General features: G+C 38.7%; 1 protein-coding gene across 4 annotated transcripts in view; it reads right to left on the bottom strand.

Annotated features, from left to right (window-relative positions):
• The window catches only part of zcchc14 (zinc finger, CCHC domain containing 14), a 48,257-nt gene that overhangs the window by 5,335 nt on the left and 24,618 nt on the right, over positions 1-18,304 (bottom strand). For 2 of the 4 annotated variants that reach the window (XM_058993610.1, XM_058993608.1), the window contains exons 3-12: positions 12,821-12,894; positions 9,573-9,644; positions 8,704-8,816; positions 8,397-8,491; positions 7,543-7,591; positions 6,772-7,021; positions 5,481-5,569; positions 3,939-4,060; positions 3,040-3,183; positions 66-1,379 (exon numbers count right to left, since the gene is read on the bottom strand). In XM_058993610.1, the coding sequence (XP_058849593.1) occupies positions 66-1,379; positions 3,040-3,183; positions 3,939-4,060; positions 5,481-5,569; positions 6,772-7,021; positions 7,543-7,591; positions 8,397-8,491; positions 8,704-8,816; positions 9,573-9,644; positions 12,821-12,894 (2,322 nt within the window). The remainder of the gene's footprint in view (positions 1-65; positions 1,380-3,039; positions 3,184-3,938; positions 4,061-5,480; positions 5,570-6,771; positions 7,022-7,542; positions 7,592-8,396; positions 8,492-8,703; positions 8,817-9,572; positions 9,645-12,820; positions 12,895-18,304) is intronic. The other 2 variants (XM_058993609.1, XM_034042217.3) reach the window with 2 other exon arrangements.

Raw genomic sequence — 18,304 nt, 5'->3', positions numbered from 1 at the left:
TTGTTTTTCTAAGTCAGATAGCAAAATAACCAGACAAGACTGTATTGCAGATCTGCTGTTTTTACCTTGCTGATTTGAATCCATCGAAGGCTGCTTGCAGTCCTGGGCTCGGTGCCCGCTGATGCCGCAGTTATAACACGAAACATTCCCATTCTTCTTTTGTCCAGCCCCACTGGTGCCACCAGTAATCCCTTGGGCCTGGTACACCCCTGCTGCCCCTGCAATGAAATTCTGCATCGGAGGCATGACAAAGCCAGTCTGGCTGCTCAGCATGGAATCCGGAGTCAAGCTACTGTTGTACATGGGCGGGGGGACCATGGGGTAGGAGAAACCAGTGGTGGTGTTGTACTGCTGAGGGCTGATGTAGCCATTATTGCACAGCGGGCTGAAGTGCAAAAATGGCAAGGTAATCATGGACGGCCCTGAAAACGGGTGCTGGAAGTAACTAGCGTAATTGGCAGGCATGGCACTGTATGAGCCGCAGTTCCCATTGCAGCCACACGAGCTGCATACGCATCCTTGCTGCTGCGAGTTCTGGTTTGAAATCCCTGAGCCTGTGCTGCTATTACTGTAGCAGCTGTTCTCTGCAATGGAGGAGAGGGTGGGACTGGAGCCAGGCGCGTGGCTGTTGGAAGGGCTGGTGCCACTGTTGACACAGTAAGTGCCAGGAACAGCGGCCATGGGCACACTGCTCACTGCGGAAAAGGCAACTTTGGTGTTTGCTGAGTAAGGAAGCGTCCGTGAGTTAATGACAGCTGACGGGACACTCTTGATGGGCATGCCGCTCGTGTAGACAGTGGGTCCTGTCAGGCTGGCATTTGCAGGGAGTGAAGGAGAAACCTGAAGTTTAAGAGGTGGGTGGGACACGTGATAGACTGTGTTGGATGTGGCGGTGGTAGCTGTACTGGTCTCAATGATCAATCCTGGTTGCTGTGCCAGTCTGGGATCCGCGTCCAGCCCGATTTTGGTCCGTCTCCCGAAGTTCACAAGACCTGCCGGCACCGCGCTGTTTTCCATGGGGGACATCTCCAAGTTGACACTGGGGAACCTCTTCTCAATTTTAATGCTGCTGCCAGGCCCCGAGACCTGCAAGGTTTTCATTCTCTCCTCCAGATAGAGAGGGGAGAGAACAGGGGACAGGGGCAGCCGGGAGCCCCCCCTCTCTGCTTTGCGGACAGTGCTGAGCATGCGGTTTGGGGGGGTGCTGGAGGAGAGGGTTGGCAGGACTGGCAAGGAGTGGTGGGGGGAGGAGGAGTTTGCACCAGTGTCATTCAGGACTGGCAGGACCTGAGCGGTGGGCCTTGCGGCGCAGGCTGCTATGAACTGATTTGGCACAGCCGGCTTTTCCTCGTCAGGACACTCCAACACCAGCTCTGTACCTATAGGGAGGGTGGAGATACAATGTCAGTAATGTGTTTAACTTATATATTATGTATAATACAAAGTGCTTTACTTTTCCACTGCACCTTTGCTCCAGGCCTCCGCACTGTGGTTTTTAACCTCCAAACAAACTCTATTCAAAGTACAGAAATCACAAAGGAGCAATAGGTAAATACGAGGCATCCACCACCACATTGTTCAACAGGGATAAAATATTACTGTTTTAGACATAATAAAATGTGCACTAATCAGTTTCCATCTGTACTGTTCAATTGGTACATGCATGTGTAAATAACACATGCCAGAGATCCATTGGTTAATGAAGGGTATTATATCTTACAGGATCGGATATGCAGGGTTTGACTTATCAAAATGTATGCAATATGGAAACCCATAAAGGACATATGTCTGGACAGGAGACTGATCAGGATCTACAAAAGGTTCATTTTGGACATCATATTCTTTACAAATCTTTTTAGCACCCATCTCAAATCTGCTTGGTTTGACCTGCATATAAAACTTGACATCAATCTTCTTCATATATCAACAGCTTAATGCCAAACAAAACAAAAACGTTCTGGGCTGTTTTCCAATCCGCCCGAAGGGACCTCGAGTAAAAACAATACTGTATCTTTGCTGGCTATTGCTACAGAATCTCAACATATTAAACATCAACCAAGTGGTTTAATTTGAAACAAAACTGCAACAGACTGCAGAAGGAAGTAATGGAGTACATTAAACTGCCCTGCAGTTTTGGATTACATATTGACAATCATAAGATTGCTTGCTTTATTTGAATTACAACTTTCTGACCTCTTCCACCCTCATACTAAAGGTTTTAAAACAACAATGCCTGTTTTTAATACATTTCTTCAGCACCTCCCCAAAAAAAAAAAAAAAAAAAAAAAAAAAAAATATGGTGCAAAAATTCCTATGAACTCCCTTGGAACAGCTGCTATTCTTGTGGTGTTCAACTTGGAATTTATTATTATTATTATTATTATTATTATTATTATTATTATTATTATTATTAGTTTATTTAGCAGACACCTTTATCCAAGGTGACTTACAGAGACTCGGGTGTGTGAACTATGCATCAGCTGCAGAGTCACTTACAATTACGTCTCACCCGAAAGACGGAGCACAAGGAGGTTAAGTGACTTGCTCAGGGTCACACAATGAGTCAGTGGCTGAGGTGGGATTTGAACCGGGGACCTCCTGGTTACAAGCCCCTCTCTTTAACCACTGGACCAATTATGAATCTATATCATCTGTTTACCCATTACACCATCAGAAAATGACAAGAAAAAACAAGGGGATCTAAATGCAACCATTAAATCAATAGAAGAAAGGTAGGAGAAATTCTTAAAATGTTTTTTTGTTTACGACTGTAAGTCGCCCTGGACAAGGGCGTCTGCTAAGAAATAAATAATAATAATAATAATAATAATAATAAAAGGTACTTTGTGAAAACCAACAACTTTAGCAGTGCATTTGTCTGATATTTAGTTCAATGTAGTAGACCCCAAGGTATTTGTGATTGCCATTATTCTTTACCATTACTGACAGAAAGATAACCACTTGGTTACTCCTGGGCCACATGTTGCCCACCACTGTTTTAATGCAAACCCTTTAGTATCAAGGGTCAAGGTTTCTTACGTCTGCTCCCGTCCTCCAGGCTCTCGAAGGTCTCTTCCCGGGTCTGGATCCCCATGGGGCTGGAAGGAGAGCTTGAGTACCCCGAGGAGGAGCTGCTGTCCCTGGGGAAGGGGTGAGAACCTGGCTCCACCTCCACACGCAGCTCTGAGCACAGCATAGAAACATGCATTCAGATTGCTTTACACTGACCACAGTAAGGTAGAGCAGAAACTATCGTAGGAAAGGGTTAGTGTGTTGGGGCAATTTGCCCTCGATATTAAATATGATAAAGTAATCATTAAATAGAAAAAAGTAAGCATCTACTGAAGGTTTTGGGGGGTAGATTATTACTACAAGTCTCTGTGTCATATGGGATAGTAACATAGGTATATACATACTGTAAAAATGCTTTTTAAGGAAAGCTTTTTGATATCATGTGTTGTATGAAACAACTGTTCAAATAATGCTATACATTCATGTATTTGTTAGAGGACATTTAATGTGGAAACTGATTCAAATGATATATTTGTATTTTTACAATATTATATACTGAAAAATATATAAAATCACAATGTGCTATTTCTTCTTGGACCCTAACCCCATCCTGTACCATCTGTCAAAATTCTAACCAATTATTTAGCTCAAACCAGACCATGTGACTTACAGAACCAGACTATCATTTTAAAATAAATCTGTATATCTGATTTAAAGTAAATAAATAAATAAATAAAGAAGGATTTCCTTCAAAATGAAACTAGAGATATAGTTGCTTTTGCTAAGGAGGAAGAAAACACATTTTAAAACCTTGGTTATCGTACTCTAGCGGGATAAATCCACAGAAATGCATCATCTTGTTTGAGGTTGAGGGATAGAAGAAGAATTAGCCAGAGCATATGCAGTGGAAATACATCAATGGTTACCTGTACCAGTGCTGGTTTGAATGGGATGGACTGGGCCGACATGACTGGTGGGGGGTACCCTGGCCACACCGCTGTTTGGCACTTGAAAAGGGGTCAAAACGCAGCACTTCTCAAGTTTCTCTCTACACACAATAAAAAAAAATCATGAAAACGTTTACAATACGACAAGTCTTTTATTGAACTATTGCTGGATACTTTGTTTACTCTTTCAGTGCCTTTGATTGGAGAAGATCTTCTCATTTTACTGTTTCTCCCAACAACTGGAGCTTATATGGTTAAAATATAGATCATAGATAGGAATAAGACTCCCACTGCATAGCCGTTTGATCCATTTCATGCTTTACAGTGGGGATAATTATACAAACCAGAGCTTGTAACCTATACACAGTGTTTATATGCAGTAGTTTCAAAGTAAAATCTGGAATGGATCAAACTCCTATGCTATGGGAGTTACTTCTACCCTTGTAGGTATAACAGTGTGTTACATGATAGTAAAATGCTTGAAGAACATTTCAAAAGATGTAAAATTGACATATTTGCAGTGGCACAGCATAAAGGTTAAAACTACCATTTTGAAAGCTATGCAGAAGACTATCTATACAATATACATATAGATAGACCAGTTTGCCATTCAGACCACTCCCCAGTGCCTGAAGATCTCAGGGTACAATCAAAAGATCTCCCTTTTATTACAACCAGCCCTCAGTGAGTGGTGCTAATGTTGCATATCCACATACAGCTTTCTTGTTTCTATCATATCTAGTTAAACCAGTAGAGTGCATATAATTTCCTGTTACTGTGTGTAAGTTTACATCGGAGCCACAAGAGGGCTTTCAAAACAAAGAGTACCACCCACTAGCACCTATCTATATATGAATAAGTCTTTCAGGGTTCATTTCATTCTACTTAAGAACATATCTTATACACCAGTTAGACTGCTAGATGGGAATTTCCCTACTAGGCATGTTTCAAAATACAGTGAAATACATCTCAAAGGGAAACTGTGATTCATGAAGCCACAGGAAGCTATCTGTTTTTCTATACAGCAGGGTCTTGGTAAAAGTAATTTGAAACCATCTTGAACTTGTTTTTATGGAAAAAAAAGTACAAGAACAGTGCTGTTTGATCTATTTGCCTTGCAATAAACACGTTTTAAATTCATTTTCTTACTGTCATTAGTCCAAACCTAAAAAATAAATATCTGTAAACCTTTACGACTAGACCTAGACAAATGGTAACAATGGCAAAGTCCATTAAAGCTAAGCATTTTATACAACTGTTTTTTTTTTGTTTGTTTGTTGTTTTAATTGATTTTTTTTTATTATTGTGGGATCTCAGTATTGTAATTCTTAGTAAATCACTAAGCATGGCTCTGATGAAACTCATGAAAGTCCCCATTAGTTACACAGTATGATGACAGTTTCATGACAGTCATGACTATGCATTTTGTATTACAACCCAGGAATATAATAATTCACTGGACATGCAGTACTTCATCAAGACCTGACAACAGAGTGGATTACAAATCTTATTGACACTTACTTTTGAAGTTCCAGCTGGGTTTTTAATTTTTTCTTTGCTCCTTGGGTGAGATCATATTTATTTAGGTCTTCTTCTGTGAGTGCCAAAAACTGGTTTTGAGAAAACAAGCAATTCATTAATTTAGACTAGCTGATAAAATGGTCTAACATATATCTCATTCTTCTACAATACTGTATTTCGTGATGTTTCTGAAAAGGATCAATAAATCAGTCTTAGTTAAAAATAAGCTTTAGGAACGGTGGTATTTAGATCCACTACTGTTTAGACTATTAAATTAGACCTCCTCCCCCCCCACAAAAAAACAAAAAAAAATGATCTTCTAAATGACAAGCACTTAAATGTAAAGTCTGAGCAGCACCCAAGAGCTTTAACAATACATGGAAAACGTTTGCAAACGTACCAAACTTAGCACATACATTTTATTAAAGTCAATCAGAAAAAGAAAAAAAACATTTACACTCTCTGGTGAAGGCTGCTGTGCCAGAATGCTAGTTTGACTTTAATATATCTGAAACACTTTAGTTTAGCAAGCTGTTTGATCAATTATGTTATTACACTTATACACTATGATTCCACTATTACAAAGACACTTTGCCTACATTTTCTGCTATACCATTTTATAATAATGCTATATATTATTACAAGATTCATGTACATAACCACTTACAACCCTAAAGTGTCACCAGTACATCTGTGATCGATACACTTTAGTTAAGTGCTTTAATATATACTCAATATTGAAGTGAACAAATAGCATTACAACTTGCCCTTTATTCACAATCACTTCTATTCACTGTACTTGCATGATTTAAACTTACAAACATTACTCAGTTTAATATTCTGGTGGATGGCCATTTGCTATAAACTCACACACAGATTCTCCCATAAATAAACTGCTTTATTTACAAGACACTTTGAAGAGCACATGAAAAGATAAAGAGTCAAGCAGAGTTTGCTGGTGAAAAATCACAATTAAAGGTGTTTAACTTAATGAAGTAATCCCATTTTACATTTGAGTTTTCTAAAAAAAAAAAAAAAAAACACACAACAAAAAAACATTGAACTCTTTAAACTGTATTTCCTTAATCTGTAGCTTTCTATTGTGATTCAAGAATACCATTTTAATGAAAACTGTGTGCTGTGTTTACCAAATGCTGAACGCAGACCAATAGTGTAAAGGTTTTGTACTTGAAAAACATTTGATCTTGACCAAGAACGATGCACACTAACTTTGCACATTTCTGTCCAAGCTGTGCATGCAGGGGAGAGTGTAACCCCCACTCTGCCCTACCTTTTCCATGGTGAGCTGTTTGAACACAGGGTAGTACTTGTGCAAGCGCAGTTTGCGAAGCCAGTCGAGAATCCCATTCTGTTCCTGGCTTGGCTGCAAGACTGGGGAAGTCGTGTTTGTTGTAATCATCAAGGGGGATGCGTTCTCAACGGTCTGGGAGGGAGGAAAAGGTGGCGTGAAGGAGGGAGGAGAGGATTGCAGTGTGCTGCTGCAATGTGTGGACTGTATGCTGGCTACACCACAAATTGGCCTGAAAAACAAACATAAAAATGCTGTCAGTGTAAAACAGATGAATACCAGGTACTTGTATAACCCATAGTTAGTAGTAGTAGTAGTAGTAGTAGTTTATATATATATATATATATATATATATATAATATATATATATATATATATATATATATATATATATATTAGCTCAAAGAGCCAGCTGCCCAACGTTTCGATATGGTGTACATATCTTTCACACCCACACAGTATATTTATATGCTTCTTCACCCATTTCCATTTTTGCCTCCAATCTGCATAGAAAACTACTGTACTTCTCCCGATGTTACTGTCATCAATGATTTGTCAATGTAGAATTGTGTTTCCTTCTGCCTCTATATTTTAAACCTGACTCTGTTTTTCTTTGCAGTGTACAACTTCAATAGGATCAAAATGAGACTCCACAGTCTAGAAAGATATTTCAGTTTCACTAAGGGAATGAATGTTTAAGCAATAAACTACAGTAAGTGAACATTTAAAAACTGATATGAAACATGACCTTACCTTACTGCAGTACTGGGGGTGACTTTGTGCTGGGAGGTACAGACAGGATCTGAAGGACAAAGTATTGCCATTAACCCACTGCACTGAGATGTTTGGTGTTCATGTAGGAATTTTGAAAGTGAAGATGAACTAATTACAAACTAGCTTGCCTTCGAGCTAGTTTGTAACAAGTTCATCCTAGCTTTCAAATAAATATAAATAGGGTTTTAATCGTTTCAAATTGGAAGCACAAAAATAGCTTAAACTAACTACCAAAGGTTCAGAATTACAGAATATTAAATCCATTGCGTGATTGTTTTTAAAGACAGTCATCTTGCCTGAAGATTTTTATATAAGCCGTAACTTGAGATTTCATAACAAACATTGACGTAACTTGAGATTTTATCACTCGTCTAAGAGCTTCTTCTAGTCTAACTGAACTAATGCTGGGGAAAAAACGTATCCTTCCCATAAGGCTGTAATAGTAAACATCACATCAGTGACTAATGGATATAAATAACTAAATGTTATCATATTAAAAGTTTAAATAAGGCTGAATATTACACCCCCACACCCACACACACATGCACGTGAACACTCTCACAATAAACCTGCCACTAGATTTCAACAGTAATCAAATACTCTTTTGCTTGCTGTGGCATGACACTGTCTAGAATTATAAAGCTTGAAATAGAAACGCACCAGACATACGCAATTATCAAAACACCAAACATCGAGCCTCAAAATCTTTCTGGGCTGTTCTAAAATTAATCACGACAGAACAGAGCATCAGTTTAATACGTTTTTCAAAAGGCATGAACACTGAAATCTGACTGCATCAATCAAAACACTTTCTTCTATTTTAAAGAACTTACTCAAGTTTTGAACACTCTGAGTGACTGAAAAAGGGCTGAAGAATTGCTTGACCTGGTCATTTTTCAACACATGGGAAGGTAGAGAGGCCAGGTATCTGCAATGAATTTGAAATAAAATGATTAAGGTGCTGGGTGGCGCAGTGGGCTAATTCACAAACCTGCCTTTTATCCCTGTAGGCCTGGATGTAAATAGGCTCAGGTTACAAATTAAACAAGTTAGTTACATACATCCCTTACCACCGCTGCAAATACAAAATTAGGGCTATCGGTATCATGAAAAAAAAAAATCTCTTGATTCCCCTGTTACCTAGGGTCTGGCTCCAGGCCTGTGTGGTTCCTCTCCTCCAGGTAAGCAGAGTCAAGGTCATCTGGGAGTGGAATGAAATTCCCTACAGCTTCATCTGGTAACAGCTGGGAAACCTGAAACAGAACAGCAGGCAGAGCAGAATATTAAGAACAGCAACATCAACTAATCAATTAAATGCTTACTGGTGTTGAATATGTTAACCTCTTTCTGTGGAATGGCAGAGCACAATAGGCATTTCTACCCATTCATATGATACCTCCAGTACTGCATTAACCTAGTCTCCATTCCCAATGTTTTAGGAGATATGGACTCTGTTCCTCAGGGGATTTGCCACTGGGGTTGCAGTGGAAAATGTTGCACTCTCTAGTGCTTCAGCTAAAACGACTTTTTAAAAAGCAAATTTCAAAAATCGGATTGGTCACAATTTCCCCCTTAACATGGAATGATCTGAGACAGCTGCTGTCTGCGTGCTGCTGAAAACAGCACTTAATAGAATATTTTCTAAACATTTACATATATATATATATATATATATATATATATATATATATATATATATATATATATATATATATATATATATATACATATATATATATATATATATATATATATATATATATATATATATATATATATATTTTTTTTTTTTTTCCCCTGTCTTACTTTTAAAATGTGTATGTGATCTCAAGAAGCACCAGCAGAACTGTTATATTTATACTGGAGACTGAGAAAAAAACAAAAAAAAAACAAAAACAACTTTAAAATAATTACTGCTGTTTTGTTTTTTTAATAAATATGTTAAAGCAAAATGACTTCAGGTTAATAAAAAGGCTGTTAAACAACTTAAGCTCTCTTATGTCTTTTACCTTTGAGACAAATTCTGTAAGTTCTTTATGAGCTTTGGTTACTTTTGTTACTGTGGAACCTGACCACAAGACCTAAAAATAAAACATCAAGGAAAGCAAAATCAAGCTCTAATTATAACAAAGTGGTGCAACTATGACAATATACTGAGATAGCGTTCCAATCAGTTCTGGCCATGATTCCTAAACCAGGCAATCAAGGGGAAAGTTTCACATATGGACATTTATATATATATATATATATATATATATATATATATATATATATATATATATATATATATATATATATTATACACACACACAGTACTGTGCAAAAGTTTTAGGCAGGTGTGAAAAAATCCTGTAAAGTAAGAATGCTTTAAAAAATAGACATGTTAATAGATTATATTTATCAATTAACTAAATGCAAAGTGAGTGAACAGAAGAAAAATCTAAATCAAATCCATATTTGGTGTGACCACCCTTTGCCTTCAAAACAGCATCAATTCTTCTAGGTACACTTGCACAAAGTCAGGGATTTTGTAGGCATATAGTCAGGTGTATGATTAAACAATTATACCAAACAGGTGCTAATGATTATCAATTCAATATGTAGGTTGAAACACAATCATTAACTGAAACAGAAACAGCTGTGTAGGAGGAATAAAACTGGGTGAGGAACAGCCAAACTCAGCTAACAAGGTGAGGTTGCTGAAGACAGTTTACTGTCAAAAGTCATTCACCATGGCAAGACTGAGCACAGCAACAAGACACAAGGTAGTTATACTGCATCAGCAAGGTCTCTCCCAGGCAGAAATTTCAAGGCAGACAGGGGTTTCCAGATGTGCTGTCCAAGCTCTTTTGAAGAAGCACAAAGAAACGGGCAACGTTGAGGACCATAGACGCAGTGGTCGGCCAAGGAAACTTACTGCAGCAGATGATAGACACATCATGCTTACTTCCCTTCGCAATCGGAAGATGTCCAGCAGTGCCATCAGCTCAGAATTGGCAGAAAACAGTGGGACCCTGGTACACCCATCTACTGTCCGGAGAAGTCTGGTCAGAAGTGGCCTTCATGGAAGACTTGCGGCCAAAAAGCCATACCTCCGACGTGGAAACAAGGCCAAGCGACTCAACTATGCACGGCAGAAGGTGCTCTGGACTGATGAGTCAAAATTTGAAATATTTGGCTGTAGCAGAAGGCAGTTTGTTCGCCGAAGGGCTGGACAGCGGTACACGAATGAGTGTCTGCAGGCAACAGTGAAGCATGGTGGAGGTTCCTTGCAAGTTTGGGGCTGCATTTCTGCAAATGGAGTTGGGGATTTGGTCAGAATTAATGGTCTCCTCAATGCTGAGAAGTACAGGCAGATACTTATCCATCATGCAATACCATCAGGGAGGCATCTGATTGGCCCCAAATTTATTCTGCAGCATGACAACGACCCCAAACATACAGCGAAAGTCATTAAGAACTATCTTCAGCGTAAAGAAGAACAAGGAGTCCTGGAAGTGATGGTATGGCCCCCACAGAGCCCTGATCTCAACATCATCGAGTCTGTCTGGGATTACATGAAGAGAGAGAAGCAACTGAGGCTGCCTAAATCCACAGAAGAACTGTAGTTAGTTCTCCAAGATGTTTGGGCCAACCTACCTGCCGAGTTCCTTCAAAAACTGTGTGCAAGTGTACCTAGAAGAATTGATGCTGTTTTGAAGGCAAAGGGTGGTCACACCAAATATGGATTTGATGTAGATTTTTCTTCTGTTCACTGACTTTGCATTTTGTTAATTGATAAATATAAACTATTAACATGTTTATTTTTGAAAGCATTCTTACTTTACAGCATTTTTTCACACCTGCCTAAAACTTTTGCACAGTACTGTGTAATATATATATATATATAAGTAACTTTTTATTTAATAACTTATCAAGTTTGTTATCGAGATTTTCAATTATTTTGATACTGTACTGTACTGTATCTGATCATTTCATCTAGCGGGGACATAATATTATTGACTTTTCTTTATTTTGGCATTGAACGAGTTGGTGTGAATGAAAGAGGTGGAGATGTTAACAATTTCCGTAAATCTCGAGAAACATACTGGATTCACTTTTTGGACACCTTAACACCAAAGGGCCTTAAACTGGAAAATGATTATAAATGTGTTTATTTAATTATTTTTTCTTCTTGTTGTAATAGGTCGCATTCTAGTGTACTCTGTAGGTTTTCTAAATCAATTGAAAAATGATGTGGTGATTGTCTTTTTTGACTTATGGTGTTGAGTTATATTCCCTACTTGTATAGCTTAAATATAAACTGAGCACTTTGTACTAACTGAGATTATTTCTAACTTCTTTGTCCCCGAGTTAAGTCTATTATACAGGTGACTGAACTTTACCAATTATCTCAGCATGTTGATTGTTAATTTAAATTGTGTATTTGACACTGGTGTGATCTGTGTGTTGTCCCTTTTTTTGTGTGTATTTAACTTCACTGTGATCAAAAGTCTTTTGTCTCTGATGAAGGTTGCATGTATGGCCGAAATGTCGATTTATTTATAATGCAGATAGAATAAAGAATTTGTTTTAATTCAATGAGCGAGTGTTGTGCTTATTTCTTCATTATTATTTTTGGCTGCACCTCGTCTCTGATTTGGTTAGTTGAGCATGCTTTAATTAGGTTTCCATGCCACAAGTCTGTTTGAAGGGGTGAAAGAACACAACAGAAAGTTAAAAAACGCTATTCGAATTGCTGCAACACAGATTAGCCTCTTTTCACCTGCCAAAACTAAACACCACATTTTGCCAAGCTACTGAACCCTGGAGAAAAAGACACTTCTGGCTGCCTGCACCCATTGTGCACCTGACCACTAGCTCACAGAGGTGCAATGAGGGGAAATGATTTTCCTCCCTTACTGACAGGTGTGCAAACGGCAATGCAACAGCACTCCCTGCGGTCCCCAGCCAACACCAGCGGAGGACCTTCTACAAGGTGAGCCACTGAAGATATTCATATTCGCTTTCAATTTAAATGTAAAGTAGGGTGCTGTGTTTTACAGGCTTTGTAATGTTGTCATTCACAGCAGAGCAATGAAACTTGGATGAGTTGTTCTTAAGATACAGCTAAGTCCACTATATCCAGTCACTAAAGAAAAAGGATTGAAAATGTGGATTAGAATTTGTGGTAAGTAATGATAAGGAATCCATAGAATAAAGAAATAAGGCAGCCAATTAATTAAACTGGTACATACGTTTTGTGAAAATCTCTTACCTCAAAGGAACAGTCTGTTGCTTTTTCACTCTTTTTGTTTGGTAATCCTTTTAGTTCTATTCTCTCAATGTTTGCTGTAAAAAAAAAAATATATATATATTTGGTCATTTCATAACTAATGTATTTTATGTTGAATTAATACTTAAGCGGAAACACACCCTCATTCATTAGAACTCACTTCTCTAGGTATGTTTAAATCACTAACTTATGTACAGTATATACGACAGTTTATGGTATGTCCTTTTGTATGTCAAACAACTGTCTGCACTTTGAAAAGATTGTATAAAACACAGCCAAACACAATTATTTACAAAAGGCAAGACCAAGAAATAAGAAAAAAAACAAAAAAAAGTGAAAAAGCTGCAGGGCCACAAGACCCTCAAACACACTGACCCTGCCTGACCCCAATAAGGAGCAAACTAAGAGCAGCATAAAGGGGTTAGCACTTTATTAAGAACACAGGCGCTGTGCTGGCAAAAGAGCCGTCGATCAACGATGGCGAGACCTGAGATAAAATCTATTCAATGTAAACAGGTCTGCAACTACTCAGCTTTGAGGTCAAAAGTACAATAGAACTGTCATAATAACTTGAACATCGATTCAAGATGGTTTCTCTATGTCCCATTGTCATAGAGAAACCATCTTCAGTACTGTATAGCACTTTGAATTATATTTTTAAAAAGTAGAGGGGCTGCATTGCAATTATTGTTTATTTTTCCTTTTTAAATTTAGTGTGGCCATTTGTTTCTCGACAGCAGATGTAAGCAAGCTACCGCCCCCTGGAGGACAAGCTCTGTAGGTGTCTGCTTGAGCTCACCGGGCGGCTGGAGCGTAGGTGCTGCTGCAGTGCGGTGAAGAGCAATAGTCCTTGGCTATTTTGCCTCCCTAATCCACATGTGCACCACAGCCAACGCAACGCCCAGCAATGACTGTCACCTTGGCACAGCCAGGGAGCGAACCTGCACTCACCTGCCTGCACACCACACGGCCATGCCTTTACCAGGTACGCCACCAGGGGAACCTACAAATGAGTCATGCTTGTTGCTACTTTAGTGTATTCATTAAATTATCTTACAATAATAAATTTGTTTTATAAAAAAAATCGTTACATATTAGGTTTGGATAACAGAGGTTACAAATGGTATATGTAAACTTATGGAAACTATAAGATGATCCAAAATGGAAATTTACCTATATGGTAAAAGTATCCTGGGATACAGTGTAACATCAACAATAGATAATTGCAAAGCATATGACATGGTGGATTTAGATTTCCAGAAAGCTTTTGACAAAGTCCTGCATAAAAGATTAATTCTCAAACTGAGCGCAGTAGGGATTCAAGGACATGCATGCACATGGATTAGGGAGTGGTTAACAAGGAGGGCTTAAGTCGGCCAGGGTGTCCTCAGCTTACCGCACACCAGCGACCCCTGTGGTCTGGCCGGGCGCCTGCAGGCTTGCCTGTAAGCTGCCCAGAGCTGCGTTGTCCTCCGACACTGTAGCTCTGAGGTGGTTGCATGGTGGGCCTGCAGTGTGAAAAAAGAAGCGGTCGGCTGACGGTACTCTGTGACAGAGATCGAATGATTCTTGGTGTTAGATCTCCCTCCCGACCTGTGAGGGCGCTGTGTAAAGGAAACAGAATGCCCTGGACTAAATGGCACGACAGTTTATTCCCAGGGTTAGGTGGAAGTCGGTCATCTAGAAAGCGGACATGAAACGGCATGGCATCCGCGGATTGGAGGAGCGGATGCGCTCGTTGACCAAGGGGTCGTGGGTGACGTTATAAAAAGGGGACATAGTGATGTGATCTCTTCCTTTGTGAATGGTTACGTTAAATGACCAGAAGGAGAACCTGTGCTGTGAAAAGTGAGTGTTTTGTTTGGTTTTGTTTGTCGTTAATAATACTGTTTAATTATTTGGACGGCTAACACGATCTGGAGCTGTCACCAAAGGCCAGCACTAAACCCGGGATCAACAACACTGCACTTTTGTTGTCACTAAAGAACTGTATTCACCACGAGCACTAGAGCATACACTGTGGACTGGTGTTTGTGTATTTGTTACGTGTGGGTGAACTAAGAATGGGACTGTTATTATTTCGGGGTCAGCCCGCGGATTACAAATAAGCAATACATGTCGCTGTATTGCTTCATTACCGTTGTTATAATTTACTGTTGTTTTGCCATCAGGTCATTAGATTTAAAAAGCATTAAAACAACATTGCACCTGGATTACAATTGTATAAAGTCTATTTATTGATCACCTGCACCTGCACCTGTACACTGCTAACCACTTTGCCACACACACACACTTCGGAGGAAAGCGTGTGTTCGTCTTTGCCGCTCCCGGGTCAGCGGCGAGTCGAGCCTAAAAAAAAATAATTGTCTATTCCAGATTGGGAGAAAATGATAAAAACAATTGGCGACTGCTAAATTAAAAAAAAAAAAAAAAAAAAAAAAAAAAGGTATTGCACACAGGCAATAAAAATGTGCATTATAAATAGCATATGGGAGATACTGAAATTGAAGAAGTAATCTATGAAAATGATCTCTGAGTTTATGTTGACTCAGAAATGTCTTCGTATAGACAATGTGGGGAAGCTATAAAAAAGGCCAACAATATGCTCGGACATATTGTGAAAAGTGTTGAATTTAAAATCATGGGAAGTAATGTTAAAAACTTTACAATGCATTAGTAAGACCTCATCTAGAATATTGTTTTCAGTTCTGGTCACCTCGCTACAAAAAGGATATTACTGCTCTAGAAAGAGTGCAAAGAAGAGCAACAAGAATTATCCTGGGTTTAAAAAGGCATGTCGTATGCAGACAGGCTAAAATAATTGAATTTATTCAGTCTTGAACAAAAAAGACTACGTGGTGATCTGATTCAAGCATTGAAAATTCTAAAAGGTATTGACAATGTCGACCCCAAGGGACTTTTTCGACCTGAAAAAAGAAAAAAGGACCACAAATGGAGATTAGATAAAGGGACATTCAGAACAGAAAATAGGAGGCACTTTTTTACACAGAGAATTGTGGGAGTCTGGAACCAACTCCCCAGTAATGTTGTTGAAGCCGACACCCTGGAATCCTTCAAGAAACTGCTTGATGAGATTCTGGGATCAATAAGCTACTAACAACCGAGCAAGAACTGCCGAATGGCCTCCTCTCGTTTGTAAACTTTATGTTCTTTATAATATAAATTAAATTATTTCAAAAAAAGTTGTTTTTGTTTTTAAAAGGTCAAATATGTGTTTACTGTTTTAAGTGACATATTTCTTGGAGGAAAACAAATATTGGATTAGTTTAAAATGCCCAAGGGTTGGAAGATATAACTCACTCACTGTTTATAATTTTAATGGAATGCATAAAAAAAATATAAATATATAGTGCAAATTTGATTTTTATAAATAAAATAAAAAGTGGATGTAACCTTTGGATCTATTCAAGCTGTTGAAAGCTAACAATACAATAACACAATTCTTATGTTATAAAACTAGCAAAAAACAACTTTTAAAAAAGAGCAGGAAGGAGCTTTTAAATTACTGTTTTGAGTAGTTTCATGTTAGTTTTTAGTGTTGGGACAAATATATGACTCGGAGGCCAAAATCTCCAGGTTCGTAGTTGTTCCAACAATAGCATGGATACTGTATGAAAAATATGGTTTTGCAAAAGAAATCCATACATAAAAAAGACATCCGAAATAAACCATACACAATCTACTGCACATAAGAGCACTTCTCTTGTTTGTTTAGAAGGCAATTTGAAGAGGTAACTGGTTTATTTTCCTCATAAATGTTCATTTCAATTTTGAAGGAATATTTCGTGGAAAAAAAAAAAATTCCCCAAAACTTGGTACTTCAAAATATACGGTTTAAAAAAAAAAAAAAATTACAGACAGTTGATATTTATTCCAACTTTCTGTACTTGAAATGATAGAGTTTACTGTAGAGTATTGTTCATTCAAAGCTTTCTATTGCTGTGGGCTCAACAGACAGCAGCAAACAGCCAGCTGCATGCAGACTAATCTTCATCAGAAAGCTGTCAAAGAGACAAACAGCCCCCGGTCTACCAGGCAGGTGTGAATAAATATTAAAATGTACTCAATCACAAGCTCCCTGGGAAAGAAGCAAGACACAGGATCCTTTTTGTCGATTTATCAGGCAGTTACTGTACAGTAAGGCTACACAGCAGAACTCCTTCACAAAGCAGCTGTCAAGGCGTCGTTTTTTAAAATGTATTGATCATGTATGGTAATATCTTCTTGCAGTGTAGCCATTGAGAAGTGCATGGTGCAGACTGTGCAGTAGAGCACAAATCACTTTGTCATTCATTTTTTTCAAGCCCCTAACAATTAACATAACACCCAATAAACATTAAAGAGAAGCATGTCAATAGACATGCTACAATAAACTTGTGCACCAACCAGTTGCAACATGTTTGCCAATAAATAAAATGAAACTCAAGTCATTCATTAAAAAGGGAGCCTGGCCTTAAACATAAGCATTAAAAACAGACATAGCCTGGAAAAACAACTCTCTGGAAGCGAGATCGATAAGATCCCTTGCGACACACTTTACTCCCTGGTGTGGTTTCAAACCCGGGTCCTCTGCAGCTCATTGAACTTGTGGAGTGCAACCTCTCATGACAGATGGAATGATAACCCACAGAGGATTTAGCTGCACTCGAGGCAAACAGAACATACTGACCGCAAACCCCATGTGTGTTGTGCCTGAGCAGGTGCTGTAATTCCATTGTCTGTGGTGAGACAGGTTGACTGCAGGCTAGCATAATGAACTCTGTTGTTTTTCCCCCACTACTGACTGCATTAATATTACAGTATAGGAATAGTTACCCATAACAGCAGCTGAGCTGGAAAAGACATCACATATGCCAACAAACATACAATATGGTACTGTAATTTAATGTATTATTTTTACGGATTAGTCAGTTGACCATTTTACAAATTTAACAAATGTAGTATTTCTTACATGGATGGGGGATAAAGAGAGTTGCAGGGGGACAGGTTAATGGTTACACACCAGAGCTCTATGCAGGCCCAATTAAGGCTTTAAACAGAAATAACAAAAAAGTGTCTCCCCAACCAAATCGATTTCTGCAGCTTCCCATTTACCATGGAGGTCCCCCATGCCAGCATTAACCAGACCTAACAATCCTTGCTTGCTTCTGAGATCTTACGAGATCAGGCTCCAAGGTGGTATGGCTGCAGATGCCTAAACAGAGGTTATTGCAGTACAGTGTTTCAGCATAAGTGGCTAGCTGGTAGAAACATGCTAATGCAATCCTGTTAAACCTCTACAAATCAAGCGATCAACACCCACAGAGCTGCATTGCTATTACGTGATCTTCCACATAAAACCCCAAGAGGTTCTGTCACACCAGGGCTTTGAATTCATAGCTTTGTTAACTTCGTACCCTATGGTACTATTATGCTTCTAAATTTAGCGCCCAGGTCTTCATGCTG

Source organism: Acipenser ruthenus, chromosome 20 (assembly GCF_902713425.1).
Source record: "Acipenser ruthenus chromosome 20, fAciRut3.2 maternal haplotype, whole genome shotgun sequence".
NCBI lineage: Eukaryota > Metazoa > Chordata > Actinopteri > Acipenseriformes > Acipenseridae > Acipenser > Acipenser ruthenus.
This window is presented reverse-complemented; position numbering and strand designations above follow the sequence as displayed.